The sequence below is a fragment of the Cryptotermes secundus genome, unplaced genomic scaffold (assembly GCF_002891405.2).
Source record: "Cryptotermes secundus unplaced genomic scaffold, Csec_1.0 scaffold1314, whole genome shotgun sequence".
NCBI classification, from domain to species: domain Eukaryota; kingdom Metazoa; phylum Arthropoda; class Insecta; order Blattodea; family Kalotermitidae; genus Cryptotermes; species Cryptotermes secundus.
In genome coordinates, this window is record NW_019720589.1 from 9,112 (window position 1) to 26,970 (window position 17,859).

General features: G+C 37.4%; 2 protein-coding genes and 1 long non-coding RNA gene across 5 annotated transcripts in view; 1 reads left to right on the top strand and 2 right to left on the bottom strand.

The window, feature by feature from the left end:
- Positions 1 to 8,955, bottom strand: part of LOC111870110 (serine/threonine-protein phosphatase alpha-2 isoform) — a 16,556-nt gene extending 7,601 nt beyond the window's left edge. The window contains exons 1-6 of the mRNA XM_023862132.2: positions 8,779 to 8,955; positions 8,370 to 8,501; positions 7,303 to 7,533; positions 6,658 to 6,872; positions 3,253 to 3,366; positions 1,239 to 1,382 (exon numbers count right to left, since the gene is read on the bottom strand). Coding sequence (XP_023717900.1) covers positions 1,239 to 1,382; positions 3,253 to 3,366; positions 6,658 to 6,872; positions 7,303 to 7,533; positions 8,370 to 8,501; positions 8,779 to 8,833 — 891 coding nt within the window. The 5' untranslated portion in view covers positions 8,834 to 8,955. The remainder of the gene's footprint in view (positions 1 to 1,238; positions 1,383 to 3,252; positions 3,367 to 6,657; positions 6,873 to 7,302; positions 7,534 to 8,369; positions 8,502 to 8,778) is intronic.
- A 106-nt stretch (positions 8,956 to 9,061) lies between these two features.
- On the top strand, positions 9,062 to 16,318 carry LOC117282779. Its single transcript, XR_004513649.1, has 3 exons — positions 9,062 to 9,585; positions 14,567 to 14,675; positions 16,243 to 16,318. It is a non-coding gene; the product is annotated as an uncharacterized LOC117282779 (long non-coding RNA).
- Positions 16,045 to 17,859, bottom strand: part of LOC111870096 — a 34,784-nt gene continuing 32,969 nt past the window's right edge. The window contains exons 11-13 of one of the 3 annotated variants that reach the window (XM_023862118.2): positions 17,499 to 17,580; positions 16,635 to 16,682; positions 16,324 to 16,438 (exon numbers count right to left, since the gene is read on the bottom strand). In XM_023862118.2, coding sequence (XP_023717886.1) covers positions 16,422 to 16,438; positions 16,635 to 16,682; positions 17,499 to 17,580 — 147 coding nt within the window. In that variant the 3' untranslated portion in view covers positions 16,324 to 16,421. Of the gene's footprint in view, positions 16,683 to 17,498; positions 17,581 to 17,859 lie in introns of all 3 variants that reach the window. The other 2 variants (XM_023862109.2, XM_023862100.2) reach the window with 2 other exon arrangements.

Consider the following 17,859-nt stretch of genomic DNA (forward strand, 5'->3'; position numbering starts at 1 on the left):
AACATACGTGTGCAGCTGGACGAAACATACACGTCGAACCCCCCCAGACGATTTAAATCCCTGACGAAACATACACGACGAACCACGGCAACGGGTTAAAACACAGATTACAAATCATGCAAATATACTGTGCATTTACATGTTTCTTAAAATGTGCCTAACATTCAACATATTTACAGTAAGGGCTTTCATTTTCAGCTGAACTACTGAGTATCTTTCACAAAGCTGTTCAAGCTAAACCAGGCGGTTACTACTTGGTAGTAATCAGTTCCCATGCTCACATATAAGACAGCTGCCTATCTGCAACTGTCCAGAAGGTCACACCAAAACCAGTCTCCCCTTTCATGATCAGAAAAGAAATACATATACAGATGTGAACAGGCAGACAAAAGCCAACAAAACTATTTGTAAAACTACTTTCAAATGCCTCAGCCTTGGTGACATCTGTTACAGAATCATCACGGGATTCAGTAGCTTTGTCTCATCATAGGCATAAGTACGTCACTATATCATTTTATCTTAGTTACAGATTTAAATATATTAATCTAAAAGACAAAAATAGAAGTGAGAGAAGATACTGCTATCACTTATACACACTCACTTTCACCTCAAATGCAACCTTATTTTCAATTACTCTTTTACATAAAAATAAGAATTTTTGTACACTGTTAGACTTCTAAGAAGTAAGACACTCAGCTAGTCCAACAGTGTAGAAAGATATATATCAATGGGACACATAACACCACCATACCAACATCTACTGAAGCTACACAAACAACATGCAAACACTGACACAGACGTCACTGTATAAATTATAACAGTCAACTTGTAATCCATTCTGGTATAAATAGAGAAAAGAAGCTGCGAGAAGTTCCCTACAGTCAATGAGGTGAAATACACTGTGGATTCTTTATGATTCTGAGTTAAGAGGCTTAAAGACATGCAGCTGAATTAAGTTCTTCTGTCACATGTGCAAAAGTTAAGTCATCAGACCCCTGAGAATCTAATCAAGTGCTTTTTTTTTTTTGTTAGCATTGTTCATGTTTAGTAACAATACATGAAACTTAGATTTTAATAAGCGTAACCATGGCAATGTATCCACTTCCTATTTCCTACAGAATCTAGTACTCACCAAATGCAGATTATTCTACAATGAGGGTTTTCAAGAATAAAACCCCTACAGATGGAGAGAAGTACTCTATTAGTGTAAAGTGCTCCAGTAGTAGTCTTAAAAATACCTTAAGTATCTGGAAGGAGCACATGAGTGTTTCATCTACAGACATCATGGCACCAGCATTGTCAAACTCGCCACAGTAGTTGGGTGCTGAGAAAAGTGTGACCAACTGCCGTTTGGCAAAAAATTCATAACCATCTTCCACAACCTGAAACATTAAAGATAATGGGAGCCTATGTGTTTGTTTCTAAGCACAATGGAAGCAGGATGGGTTCAATCATGTGACAGCCATCTCACCAACCAGTCATCAATTAATTTATGCTCATCAATTTTTTATCATAAAAGCACACAAGCTTCACCATAACATTGACATCCACATAAGGAAAGGGTATAGGTTTTTATTACTCCCTTATTAAGGCTCAATGGTCAATGAGGGGACAGCCTCAGCTAGTAACATGCTAGCTAGAAATTGTAAACATAAAATATAAACAACGCTAAATGAGTACATAGTTACATGTCACACCTTGTTGCGATCTGGTAGAAGTTTTTCAATATTCCTCTGAATTATTAGTAAACTTCTACCTGTCTACACAGCCAAACAAGAAAACAGGGTGAACCAGAATCAAGAAATAGCAAAAAGTAACAACAAAAATAAAGCAAACTAACATATTAAACTGGTCATATCATACAAGACAGCATTCTCTAAGTTCCTGCCATGAGAACCACAAATCCCACAAGCATAATTTCTAGTTCTCAATCTGTTAGTACCCTCACACATCACTGTTTCCACTGGTGATACACCAACATTATATAAACATGAATTCAAATTCTATTAATAAACAATGAAATACAGAAGAAATCAGCAGGACAATATTCACCAGAAAGATCCTGAGTAAAGACAACATAATGCAAACTGCCATGATAGTAAAGAAAACATGATGAAACATTACATTCAAAATTATGGAAAACTACCACATACAGAATTCAGTGGGGTTGGCATGATGCTGCATTAACATTCGAAGTAATTGCAATTTTGTCTTCCACTAGTTCTCACATTCTACAGAAAGAGGTGCTCTATCAAGAACACCTCTTTAAATAAGCTCACAGTGATATGATTAGTTATGATAAAAAACTAAACACATTGCTGAGGGCAAACAGGCTAAAGTATGACTATATAAGAACATTATCAAAAGATTCAAGGAATTCAGGAGGAGGCCACAGCGACGCCTCAAGCACACCATATTATGATCTTTCAGGTTTTCTTCATACAAAGAAGACTGTTTACAAGTGACAATTCATGCACATTATTCATGGGAAATAGTGTTACACATTGGCCCGAACACATCACTTGGTAGCATGTTGGACTGGAAAAGGATATGAAAGAGAAGAGAAGTTAACAGCACAAATCGTTAAATTAATAAAAGTTCTGCCTGAATTCTCAACAGGTGTTACACTAGTTAATGTACAAAATGAAACTGATAAACCAATATTTATGCTAAAATTTGCAACTGATGCACATATTTGGCAGTGGATAATTTCAAAGAAACAATGACCCAATCACAATCAAATGATCCTCCCTAAAAACCAATACAGTAAATACTGATCACACCTACACTGTATACATCCCACAAAGAGAAACAGTGTAATCACATTTTTGTCCCTGGATGTGCAAAAAGCTCACTTAACACTTCTAACCAAATTCCACCCCAACATTGCCCAGGAAGCTTTTCCAATCCTAAATGTACAGTATTTCCTAGGGATATAAGCAGTAACATTTCCATTATAGAATTCTGTACCAATCTGCTGGTACACCCCATTCTTTTAACATTACAGCCTTCTGGAATGTGGCATCTTCCAGTATGGTAGACAGGTACCCTACACTGAAAACAGATATCAGGTTTCTCCACAACACCAATACAAAACTTACAGATTACGTGGTGTCACATCCTAAAAACCATAATCCTAATACTAACCAGATTACCTCAATTTCCACATGAACTTTTACTGATAAAATAATTTGGCAATGTAAATTATACTACATAAATCTTTAAATGAACACAATATTCAATTCACCTTACCTGATGCGCCCTGCAAATCAAATCAAAGTCATGTTTGTGCAAGAATTTGGCAACAACCTCTGCACCAAATGTGAAAGACACACCTCGGTCATTTTCACCCCAGCCCATTGTATCCTGTCAAGCAAAATAAGATATTTATATATGAATAAAATGGACTGGGAAAAGAAAAACAAACAAATGGCAATAACGCAGATGAATGACAAAAGAATAACAAACATTAGACCAATTGCTTGCAACATAGTGATGCAGGTGTAAGCCCTACCCAAACAGCACCGCTTTATTCAAAACTAGCATTTACTGCTGTAAAAGAAAACCCTTAATGCAAGAAACACAAATTAAGTAAATATTAGCACTTTGGATGCCAACCCAGCTATTTCACTTGTATTAGAAAATCCTTTAAGAATATTCAGAGCATGAATAAAATTATGAATCCTTAATTAAAATATGTAAATACAGTAGAACTTGGTTATAACGTCATCAAAGGGACCTAAAAATAGTGTCGTTATAAACGAATGTCGCTGTAACCGAACTGGGCACTTCCACAGTAGCCTTATGTTAGTCACGTAAAAATCTACCAAAAACAGAGTTAAAATGTTGCATTTTTTAGTGAAATACATAGTTAAGTACACTCTAATGTAACATTAACGTGGAATTAATATGGATTCTCCGTATCGTTTGTACTGTAGAATTCACCAAACCAAATTCGCGGCATACATCAGCTTTTTCCCTTCAATTTTCTATTTCACGAATCACTTTAACTTTCTCTTCAATGCGTAAAACTTTCCTTTTCATTGCCATGTTTTCGCTACTGCACTTCTCTGGGTTTAGGCAGGAACACTATAGGGTAAGTAGACAATGTGAGGTCCTGTTAGACAAGATTCTAGGAAAGGAATGCAGTTAACAACATGCGGCGTCCTTTTGCACTATTCACGCAGTCCCACCCCACACCCCTGTTTTCGCATAAAACCCACGCTCCTCTTGCAGCCCGCGGTCGTATTCTTCCAGGACAGTCATGTCAGCAAGTAGAGAAATTGAGGGTGGGCAGACACATCGAACTTTCCCACGATATCAGAGAAATTCAGGAATGAAAATGACATTACATACGAGGTTGATGCATTTGTGCATGTCGTACTAAGCAAGGTATAAAAACAGTTGCTTTATGAGGAATTAGTTCGTACCATTGAATATTTGACACAATAGACAAGGTGTCGCAGAAACCGATGTTGCTATAACTAAGTTTTACTGTACTTTAAATACAGACAACTCTCTTACTAAAATAAATCATGCACTACAGTTCTGACTCTACTCCTTCTTTCTGATCTCCAGGATCTTGTTATTTTTAGGAAGTCTGCAGAGATATCAAAGAAAGGGCACCTCCTTCATAGCATCATAAGGAACTGTTTACAATGGGAAGTATTCAAACTTGTCTCAGTCACTGTCATACAAAAATGGTGTAGCAATAATTTCTGGCAAATTAAGGGAAAAATTAAGTTTGGGGAAGAGTTTCTATAACAAGCACTTTCGTAAGAGATATATATATGCAAACAGAAATAATAAATTTTAAATAAGTGTTTACATAGGAGGGAAACACTGAGGACTAGGTAGTCATCTAGCGAAAGACACTGTGAGAAAAAATAAGACAAAGCATAAAATAATATAGTGCTATTGTGTGCCCCTCTCGATTTACTGCCTTACATCCCAATAAATGTTTGAGGATCTCTTTACCAACACTCCAAACGTGTGGACATTAATAATTGGGTGTGCAACTCTGCTGATGTATTAACATTTTCAGATCAAAACATCAATTACAGAATTCTTAATTTTTATACAAGGCAGTGAACATACAATTTGTGAGCCATTTAAATACCCAGGAACCAGGACTAACAATGTACCTGATGTAGCCAGTCTTCAATGTGTTAAAGAACAAGAACATGTCTGACCATTTCAAAGCAAGAAAAAGCATTTTTTTTATTGCTAGTGAGGTGGGACTAAGTCCCTTGTACTGCGGCCACTTCTGGCCTATTGTACCAGGCCCAGATGATAGGTGAGGGTGATTGTGGAGCAATTGGTGGAATGAAGTTTGGCAGGGGAAACCGAAGTACTCGGAGAAAACCTGACCCAACCCCACTTTCTCCACCACAAATCCCACTTGACTTGCTAACAAGCAGTCAGTGGTAGCAACAGTGATTACACACAAGGAATTAGTTCTCAGAGCATATGATACTAAACACATTCAAAATGACTTATTCTCTGTATTTTCATAACTCAGCAATAACCACTTCAAATATGTCCCACATTAATTTTCTAAACTTAATGCCAAAGTGTAATATACATATTCAGGAGTTAACAGGACTTAGTAAATAAACTTATTTCTTACTAGAAGCATACAGTAGCATAGTTGGTGGAGGCTCTATGCTACAATCCAGAAGGTCGTTTGTTCAATTCCTGAAGAATTAGCTGATTTTTCAATTGACCTAATCCTTCTAGCTGCTATGGCCCTGGGGTCAAGTCAGCCTCTAACAGAAATGAGCACCAGGAAACCTCCTGAGGGTGAAGGGCGACTGGCCCATGAGGATGACAACCTCACCACTACCTATGAGCTGACTTCCTAGAAAATGTTGGAATTTCAACATCTCACAATCCTATGGGCCTTCAGTGCCTGTTACAGGGATAGCTTTACCTTTACCCATTTCTTACTGTATCAAGGATATATGCAGTTACATGCATTACTGTCACAGTATTAATATTTAAGGATTAAAAACTGACAGCAACAAATAAAATCTGATACAAAATCAGAAGAAGGGGCACATGATAGCATAGTTTGTTGAGGCATTATGATACAAGCCGGAAGGTTGTGGGTTCAAGTCCCGATGAGATCATTGGATTTTTTCAATTGACTTAATCCTTCCAGCCGCAATATGGTCTCGGGACTACTCAGCCTCTAACAAAAATTAGTACCAGGAATATTCTTGGGGTTAAAGGGGGGCCAGCGCGTAGGGCTGACAACCTTGCCGCCATCTATGAGCCAATTGTCTACAAAATGTAGGAACCTCAACATCTCACAACCTTATGGGCCTCTACAGCCTGTCACACTGACACCTTTACTTCACTTACAAACTCAGAAGACCAGCTAACTGTACACTGATGTAAGAACTACAGATTACAACAAGGGTTTATGTTGTTATTGATTCTGCATCTGCACTACTACTACTACTACTACCACCACATAATTAATCACACAATGTTCACCATTTCTCCTTCCCAGCTGAACACACAATCTTGTGTATCAGCACTAAGCAAGTTGTATAAGCCCTACAACACAATCCATAGTTGTTCCAAGAATAGCCATTATACTAACACAGGAAACACAGAAAGCATTTCTCGTAGCATTTTAATTTACAATACCTTATCAGGATCTGACCACAACAGATCACACAGAAGTCCCTGATCTGGAACATCGGTCGGCCTCATAATTCGTCGAATCTGTTCCATACTCTGTAGGTCAGGACTTAGGCCACCATGACAACAGAAAATCTTTTCATCCACAATTGCTGCCACCGGAAGGCAGTTAAAACAATCCGTAAATGTTTTCCAGAGCTTGATATTATACCGCCTCTTGCCTGGAAATAATCGCTCATAACATATATTTACATAAATATTACCATTCACCAAGAGAACATGAAAACATATGGGGAGGGAAACTGTGGCTTGGACGAACAGTTCAGTATGCATTCCTCCATTTCCCACTGTCACAAGCTTATTCCTTTCCTGGTACTGAGTGCAAGCATGGACTTACTTACAACAGCACTATGAAACATAACCTCTCTCGCATAATTTTTCCACTTTACAATCATTATGTGATAAACTATCTCACATCCAAATTAATCTGCTGAATGTTTTCACTTTACAGTCAATAGATGATAAATTGTCTCATATCCAAAGTAATCTGTTCACTTTACAGTCAGTAATTGGATCCATAGTTTAATCACAGACAAATATATTTACTTAATTTTAACATAAAAAAAACTTAATCATAAAAAGGAATCTTACATTCATCATAGAAGCCATATATCCTATTGATGCTTGCACATTCATGATTCCCTCTAAGCAAAAAAAAATTCTCTGGATATTTGATCTTGTATGCAAGAAGAAGACAAATTGTCTCAAGTGACTGCTTTCCTCTGTCCACATAGTCTCCAAGAAACAAATAGTTGGACTCCGGAGGAAATCCTCCATATTCAAATAGCCGAAGGAGATCATAATACTGGCCATGAATATCACCTGCAACATTTACATTTACAATTATTTTCACTTCATGGATTCAATCATCTCCCCGTAGGGCTGGATATAAAACATGTCACACACTACAAATACATGATGACTACACATCATATGCCCTTGGTCCAATAAAATACATAATCAGGCCTCACGCAGACAGTTGTCAACACTACACACATAGGCCATGGAAAAACCACTTTCACATTCGACCTGGAACAAAATCCCTATTTCCAACCATAACAACTCTATGCTGCCATTCCACATACACTGGCCACCCATATCATCAATACAGTTACACTGTAACATATTAAAATTCATAACAAACAGACGTCATACATAGTACCACACTTACAAGCAAGTCTCAACAACATATAATACAAGCACACAGATCATTTATTAAAATGAGCTACTTTGCAAATAATTTCATAAAACAAACCTAAATTGATTTTTATCATTTTTTAAAATTAAGATATTTGACACCAGTGTGTTAAATAGGTTGATGCCTGAATAGTACACCCCTCTCCGATAGGATGATAAATGTGTTGTGGGTATATGGTGACCATTCCTTCTTGTACCAATCATAGATACAGTTATTGGTCTGAAACTTATCCAAATTATTAACAACAAATGTCATCAATGCGAGCAAATATACACATGGAATGGTAATATGTCAAGCTTTCTAAACAAGTCTCTACATGCATGAGTTGGGCCCACTCTCATCATTATTCTTATTATTTACTTTCGCATTTATGAAACTCTCTTTTTCCGGGTATAATGCAATTATAAAAATAATCGCATTCCTGTGGCATAAAAACAAACTTCAGCCTTTAATTACATACCACATATTTTCAGGGGCGCTTCTAATTCCAAAAGAATAGGTTGAGAAAGAAATATTTCCCGGGACTTCAAGCAGAGACCTCGTATTTCACTTTCCGTTAACTGGACATTTTTCCCTGGTCTTGCGCCACGGACTGTAGAGAAAAAACATTAGCTATGAGTGACGAATTCACTATGTGGCCATGTAATACATCAGTAAACATAAAAATATCCATGCAAAAAACAGTTCATAAAATAAGAATTAGTTTAGGGGGTATAAAATATTCAGACAAGATCTTATAATACGTAACACTCATACTAATTATATCCGAAAGTTGCGTGTTTTACTATAGAGCATTTACAGATTAAAAGAGCAAAGTAGACTGTCACCCAAACTGTACACTTAACGAACAAAGTGAACAACATATTTACCTTCTAACAACCGCGCTATAATACTATCAATGTTCAATTTATCTGTTTCAGCCATCAGATCACTCCCTATTTAACTGACCAAATTACTTATATTATCCGAATTCTTTAAGATGATACAGACACAGTACGATTACAAATCCAGCGTAACCCAATCGATTCAATCCTACATAAATGGTGGGCCCTTTCCTGTTCGCTTTAGCATGACGTCATGACGCCTACTTTCCATTGCTTCAGCTCAGTGCTGCTCCTGTGGCTCTTGAGCAAACGATTATTGTCTAATGAAAAACTGCTGTTAAGATTATTATTATTATTGCATGAACAAATAATTTTAAGGAAGTAGGTGCATTTTTCAGGACCCAGATTCTAGTGAATATGTAAAGTCAATTTAGAGCAGGAGAGTAGTATACAGTAGAAGCAGTTGTGCCACAGACTCGGATAACTAAGGATCCAGCGATGAAAACTGTCGAATTATTCGATAACTGAATCTGACTGTAGAACTAATCATTTGAATTTATATCTTAATCTTGATTCTTTGATGCGCGTGAGTTATGCCCAGATGCCGAGTCTTTTGCTTCGTGCGCGTGAGCTGCGTCGAGATACAGAGTTAAGAGGTGTAGGTGTAACTGGGGGCTTTCGAATTAGAGTGCTTGACTTGAACCTGAACGAAAGTATTGGAATGATAGTAAACGATTCAGTATATGATATGATATATACCCACGTTTCAATTTATTACTTTGTTTCTACATGGTACAGAACTGAGTTTACATTAATTACTCGACTTACGGAGGCTATCATTTTGTAGACCGGGTAACTGTGCTCTTTGTTATCAGATATATACAAAATATTATTTAATGTCTTTCAGTGTTAACGCCATTTATGGACGAAATTATGGTTGGTGTGGGTTTTGACATAATCGATCCACTAACTAATCAGATTCTTTGCATTTCGTCAAACATTGAAAAAGATTGGAAGTTATGTGAGACCGACCACTGATTCATTTGTTCATTCAGGTATATCAGTACATCAGGTACCCACAGATGTCAAGAAAGCCCATGACTAATCAAGGAGGGAATTACTGTACAACATTTGCAGTGCTTGGCATACCTATAGAAGTAGTTGGAGTAATTAAACTAGAACTCCGTGGCTTGAGTCCGCAAGCGAACTAAATCGACGAAGCGACCACCGCTTGTCGGCGAAGTTAGTGCCAACTTTGGTGCATGGAAGGTGTCGCGTGGTCGGCACAACGAATCCCTACAGCATTAATTTTGGTTTTATAGACCGGAGCCGGTATTTCCTTGAAATATCTCAATTATCCTCATGACGCTGAGTGACCCCATTCCAGACTCACTACTTCTCAGAACTGACTATATGTACGTTGTACTGCTTTGTTTGTTACTATTTCCACATCCTATGAAATTGTTTTCTGTATGGATTTATGGAAAATGAATAAATGAATGTAACTACTTATCAGAAAATCTGGTAGCGCAGGAATCGAACCCGGGACCTCTCGATCTGTAGCGAGGCGCTCGGACAACTAGATCACAGAGGTGGCCCTGTTGGGAGTAATTAAAATGTTTTAAAATGAAACCTGTGGTAAAGCATGTATAGGTAAGACGTTTCTTACCCAAAGTGGTCTGAAACAAGAAGTCTGTTTATCTCCACTGCTTGGTACCTTTTCTCTAGAATGCACCATTAAGAAAGTTCAAGAAAATCAGCTAGGACTATAATTGAATGAGGCAGCATATCAGCTTCTTGTCTATGCTGATGATATAAATTTGATGGGAGATAACACATATACCATAATGAAAAACAAAAGCATTAATCAACTTAATAGGTCTTGTCTAGAAGTAAACACAGAGAAAACCAATTACTTGTTGATGTCTCATCACCAGAATGCAGGGAAAAACCATAATGGAAAGATAGATAATAGACCCTTTTTCTGAAAATGTAGCAAAGTTCAAATATTTTGGAATCACAGTAAGAAATCAGAACTTGTTCATGAGGAAATTAACATTAAATTCAAGCAATGCCTATGGCTTTCAGGAGGAATCATTCCTATACATTTCCTGATCAAAAAATTATTAATTTATCATTTTAATATGCATACCACATGCCCTGTTCATCTCTTCCGCTTTGATTTAATCATCCTAATAATATTTGGCGAAGACTACAAATTATGACGCTCCTCATTATGCAACTTTCATAACCTCCCTCCCCCCCAAATTACTTCTCCCTTCAAGGTCCAAAATTCTCATTGAACCTTGTTCTTAAATATCCTTAATCTATATTCTTCCTTTAATGTGAAAGACTTGAGTTTCATGTCCATAGAAAACAACAGGTACAAGTAGAGTTCCATATGCCTTACATTTTTAGTTAGCAGACAGGAAGACAAAAGATTCAGAAGTGGTAGCAAGCATATTCCAAATTTTAATCTCCTCTTAATTTTTTCATTAATACAATTTGATTTATTACTGTCACTGTCAACTACATGTTATCACCATTATCATCATTAATAAAGCAATATTTTAAAACGATCATTTACATGAAAAGATAGGATGGGATTTTATGGATTGGTTTGGTCTGGCTAAGGATAGGGACCAGTGGAGGGCTCTTGTGAATATGGTAATGAACTTTTGGGTTCCATAAAATGCTGGGAAATTCTTGAGTAGCTGCAGATTTGGCAGCTCAAGAAGAGCTCAGCTCCATAAGGAAGTTATTTACATGACAAAACTATGAAGGTCTTTTACTACCATTTTTCATAAGTCTAAACTACATTTCATTACAGAAAATTTTGAGTCTGTACAGATAGCTACATTCAAAAGGAAAGTCCATAATACAGATGTGGCACAGAAACTTCCTTTTTTTGAATGCGAATAAAAGAAAAATTATTGCTGATAGACAAAATTTATGTTTAGATAATGAAAGAACATACTTTAAAGTTTTAAACAAAATATCTTGAAGGTGGTGGCCACCGTTCTCTATGCACTGATGCAACCGTTTTCTGAAGTTCCCCTCTGCACGTTCCAACATGTGCACCAGGATTTGGGCTACTTCCTGCCGAATAAGATTCTTCAGCTGAAGCAGGTTTGTGGGGCGATGTTTAAAAACCTCTGCCATTAGGTATCCCCATAAAAACAAATCACAGGCGTTAGATCAGGTGAGTGCACTGCCCATGGGATGTCACCTCAAAGCCACATAAGCCGTCCGGGGAACTTTGCCTTCAAAACTGTCATCGAAGCTTAGGCTGTGTGGGCCATGGCACTATCCTGTTGGAACCAGACATTTCCTAGATGAATTTCTTCAAGAGCTGGTTTGAAAAAGATCTCAAAATCGAATATAAAACTGCCTCCACATTTTCTGGCGTCATAACGGTCCATTGTCATCCTGATGATTTTTTCACCACACTCCCGGTTGTCCTAAAGTTCTCTACCCACAAAACAATCGATTTCCAGTTGGGAACCAGAACTCCGGGCTTAATTCCGAAGTGAGTACAGAATTGCACACTGCACCGCCACATAGGAATGGTTGTTCGAAAAATAGGCTTCGACAGCAAATGCACGCTGCTCACTCATCCACTTCATGTTTCCTACCGAGGGGTATTAGACAGAAACTTCCATGACTGCTGCAATCGCCGATCCTATCCCCACTTTTCTGCGACCTCCCCTCCCTTCACAATGTGTCTTCACAAAAAGGAAATTTCTGCGCCCCACCTTGTACTTAACAACAGTCTGTTTTGAATGTAATTACTTACTCATGGAGCTGAGCCCTTCTGGAGGAGCCGCCAATTCTGCAGCTACTCAAGAATTTCCCAGCATTTTATGGAACCCAAAGGTTCATCACCATGTTCACAAGAGCCCTCCACTGGTCCATATCCTAAGCCAGATCTATCCAATCCATACCCTCCCATCCTATCTCTCTAAGATCCATTCTAATATTGTCCACCCACCTACGCCTTGGTCTTCCCTGTGGTCTCTTTCCTTCTGGCTTTCCCACAAATATCCTATACGCATTCATCTCCCCCATTCGTGCTACATGACCTGCCCACCTCATCCTCCTTGACTTGATCATTCTAATTATATGTGGAGAAGAGTACAAGTTATGAAGCTCCTCATTATGCAGTTTTCTCCAACCTCCTGTGATTTCATCACTCGTTGGTCCAAATATTCTCCTCAACACCCTGTTCTCAAACACCCTCAGTCTATGTTCCTCCTTTAATGTCACAGACCAAGTTTCACACCCATAAAGAACCACAGGCAAAATGATTGGTTTGTATATTCCAATTTTTATGTTTTTGGACAAGAGACAAAAGGTTCTGGACTGAATGGTAGCAAGCATTACCCAAGTTCAATCGCCTCTTAATTTCCTCCTGAATCAGGTTTCGATCTGTTACCGTTGTTCCCAAATATCTGCACTGTGCCACATTTTCAAAAAGATCTGTTTCCTATCTTTATGTCTTGATTTTTCCCTGCATTTTGGTGACGAGACAGTAACATATACTTAGTTTTCTCTGTATTTACTTCTAGACCAACCTCTTTACTTGCGTCAATTAAAGTTTGTGTTTTTTTCTTTATGGTATCTATATTATCACCCAGTAGAGTCACATCATCGGCGTAGACCAACAGCTGATGTGTCCCATTTAATTTCAGTCCCACCTGGTTTCCCTGGACCTCCCCAATTGCATATTCTAAGGCAAAGTTGAAAAGGAGTGGCGATAAAGCATCTCCCTCTTTTAGACCATTCTGGATAGGAAATTTATCAGACAAATGTTTACCTACACAGATTTTACTATACGTTTCATTTAAACACATTTTAATCAACCTAACTAGTTTCATGGGTATCCCAAACTCTATCAGAATATTGTACAATACTTCCCTCCTAACTGAATCATAAACTTTCTTGAAGTCTATGAATAGCTGATGTATTGTCTCATCATATTCCCATTTTCTGTTTTGAATGTATGTAGTCAAAATATGAGGTATTTTCATAAAGAATAGAAATGTGTACATTTATTTTCATTGGTTGCATCCTGTTGTGTCTCTCAGACAATATATAATATGTAGGAACTATTACTATTACATTTAGATCTTGATTTACTGCAGTAAATAAAGATCTACATGTAATACTGAGATATTTGTTGTGTTGATGGTAGCATAGTTCCTACATATTATATTTGTACCTTTACAGTGATGAAAATAGGTTATGATCAGCATATTCTCAAAATGGAAAATAGCACTGTAAAGGATCATCACACTAAATACTTATGCGGTGCACAGCTCAAAATGATCCAAGAGATTCATTTTTCCTGGTTCAGCATCTCTGGCATGACTGGACCATATAGGTTTTTGTGGGCAGTGTCTTTTGGATTTCCCTTCTGGAGTGTATTGCTTTCAGAAGAAAGAAACCTCTCCCAAGATGTACTTCTTATCCTTGGATCCCTTTACAGTGTAGTACAAGGAGTCCCCACTCTTCCAGATAGTGACAGTGTTGGAGACAGTTTGTAAAGCAAAATTTTGTAATTTGAATCACTACTGCCAACAGGCACAGTGATATAACTGTGGGTTATGTTACTGAACACCACCACTACCAAATCAATTTTCTTGTATGAAACTAAACACATGTACATCAGAAACATCAGATTATATTATAACCACTACTGAAGGCCCTATTATGCAATAATATACCACAAAGTTTTATTATTTCAACCTTCATTTCCACTGTCATAAGCTTTCTACAGATCTTCTTGATAGGACCATCACTTCTCATAGAACTCTTCCTTTTATCAATCAAGGTAAAGGTAAAATTGCCCCTGTGCTCAATTAATTCAGCACCATGCCATGAAGATGTATGGGAGAGTGAAGATGTAACTCCATCATTCCTGACCTTGGTACTAGGTAGAGGTGAGTAGATACATTTCATACCCCAGTCATTTTACCCCTGGGGAAAGAGCCCTCATTAGTAGGATGTGTAGTCCCCAGAGCCACTCTGAAGAAAAGTCCCTTGCCCCTGATGAGAAATGAACCCAAGCTGTCCAGCATGCAGCTCATCACTACACTCATTGAGCTATCCCTTATAATTACTAGGTTACAAACCACAAAATGTTATACAAGATGCACAATAGAGTAGAGTATATGGCAAACTGGACAGTATTATATTTTTTTCCACTTTCATCCCTGCATGTTCATCTTTGTTCTAAAGGAATTCTGAATGAACAAGTTCATGTTTGGATGGATGACTTGCCAAGATAAAGGAATGTGCTTCATTATAAGAGTTTGTATGAGCGAAATTTTAAAATTCAAAGCTCTGTTAAGTAAGACCAATGTACATAAAACCAATGAAACTAAATACATAAAGCTCAGTTTGAAATTACACATGACTGAAAGTTACCTTTGCTTGTACATATTGAATAACTAGTTAACAGTTAAAACACTAAAAAGTCATTAATTTGATAAAATATGAGGAAGAGTCAGTAAATAAGTCACAAATGGATATAAAACACAAAACATATGATATTTAAACCTAGAAAAAATATTTATTTGACATAGCTTCCACCAAAATTGATACACTTGTCCCGTTGCTTTACCATTGCTTTACCATATGCTGAAACCTGCAGTGTAGAAGTCTTTTGACTATTGTCTCAGTCTCAGCCACTCGTGCACACCCTCTTCAACCTCTCCATCATCAGTGAAACATCTGCCATGTTTCTCAAGCCAGCTGTGAACTGCTTTATGCAACAAACACTTCCCACCATAGAGAGGAAACATCTCTTTATGGATATCTTTTGCATCATGTCCTTTTGCCTACAACAAAAATGCACAACAGAACTCTGCTCTTCAGTAGTACACAATCAAGCACAGTCGCCATTTTGACTACTGAAACCAGCCTGTGAATATGCATGTCTGCTACGTATACTGTCACAAAGCTGAACTGTGCTGCTGCCTAGTGATTCAGAAAACCTATTATGTCCATTACAGCTGTTTCAGTTCCATTTGTGATCTATTTACTGACTCCATCGTACAGTTCGGTTTTCCTTGGTATTAATATCATCATTTATTTAAAAAGACTCCATCATACAAACTGTAAAAGCATTTACTCATATAAAAATATATATAATCATACTGGAATTAATGTTCTTGTAGAGAATATGAAATGCATAATTAAATCAGTCACTTTTAGTCTTCAATCTGAAATGGAATGTTCTTAATGGCACTATCAAAATTAAAAATTTAAAATATATTTAACCTCATATATAATAGCACAAAGCAGAGATTTACCTTTCATCATAAAATAGTTTATACAAAGCAGTTTTGTATTTCTTCAGTACTCAACAGCAGATGCACTCTAAAGAACATAGTAATATATGAATATATGGATATATAACAAAACTTTAAATATACTATTCATGTCAGACATATATATATATATATATATATATATATATATAATCAGTAAATTTAATTTTTACAGTTCAAATTTAGGTGGCAGCTTGGGCACACTCCTTGCTGCAAAAAGGCTGCTCATTTTTCACAAGAAACTTGCCACCCAACAATGATTTTGTGCAGCGAGAACAGCGGAAACAGTTAGGCGACACATGCCAACTCAAATCCTTCCACCCCACACGCTGGTCTCCAGCTGCGATCTTCAGTTTACAAGTGTGACAACTCTGAAATAAGAATATGCTTTAAGACTGCACATGTTCTTATAGTTATTAATCAAGAGAACATAAAGTGTTTTACATGATTTAGTAATAAACTCCCTCTTTTAATGAAAGACAACTGAAAATATTGCATCAATAATGGTGAAAGATGACAAAAGAAATCACAAGTAAAAATTCTTGTCCTTGGAAAATTTGTACATACCTCTGAAGATAAGACTTCCAACACCAATGCTCTTTATACCCACAGGTACTGAGGAGAGCATGAAATGAGGAACAGTGCAGTAATTTTTAATATCCTCTATCCCAACTCCTTTTAAAGTACAAGGTGGTTCAAACAGTTCAAATACAACTGGGACTGATTTTTGTGTAAACAAACCACACTGCGCAGCAGCTGTGCGACCTTAGGAGAGTGAAGCCACAACCTCCACCCTCCCTCCTGTTCAGTCCTGTCTGAGAGTTGCTAGAGTGATGAGCGAACAGAAGGTACCACAGAGTGTGGAACAACACATCGTGATCAAATTCCTCGGAGAAAACGTCCCGTCCGCTGAAATTCACCACAGACTCCAACAACAGTATGGGGAAGAGTGTCTCTCATGGACCCATGTGTCTGAGTGGTCTAAGTGCTTCAGAGAGGGCAGAGAGCACATGGAGAATGAACCGCATGATCATCAGCCACGAATATCTGTCACCCAGCCTAACATTGATCATGCAGACACGCTTATTCGCGAGAATAGGCGCATCACTATCAAGGAACTTGGACTGATATGTGCAAGTAAGTGTTTGGCAATTATGGCTTTTAAAAAAAACATCAGTCCCAGTCATATTTGAATTACCTTGTAATTAATTTTACTGCCTCAGGGACATTCTTATAATAAACAATATAGCAGACCTTGAACATATTTCCCATGCAAAGATTTTTAGCTTTATCAGTGGCAGTCTTACTCATGCAAAAAAATGTTATACTTGCTTTGCTGAGTTTGCAAGCATTTAAATACACAAATAACTGTTACAAGGCAGGTATGAAATATTTGTATTTCCTGTCAACAGCATAGTATTTCACCTTTACCTCCAGACGAAGCATAATACTTGCAGGGAGCAAAATGTTCCACTGATTTCCTGCTGCCTATTGCTTTGCTCCAGTCTTCTGTCTGAACTTTCCAGCAGCATGAGCAAATGTTTACAGAAGGAAGCACATTTATAAACATGGGCATAAAGTTAGATGACATTCATTGCCTTTGCTTCAACAAAGCAAGACAAACCAGCAGATGTCACATACTGGGCAATAATGGTATTAATCACATATGATGATGATGATGATGATATATTAGTATCAGAGACAGAATTTTAGAGATAAACTGTAAAAATAATCTTCATAAATTCTCCTTATTGCTACAGTAACAGTATGCAATAAATAATGAAAGATTGAG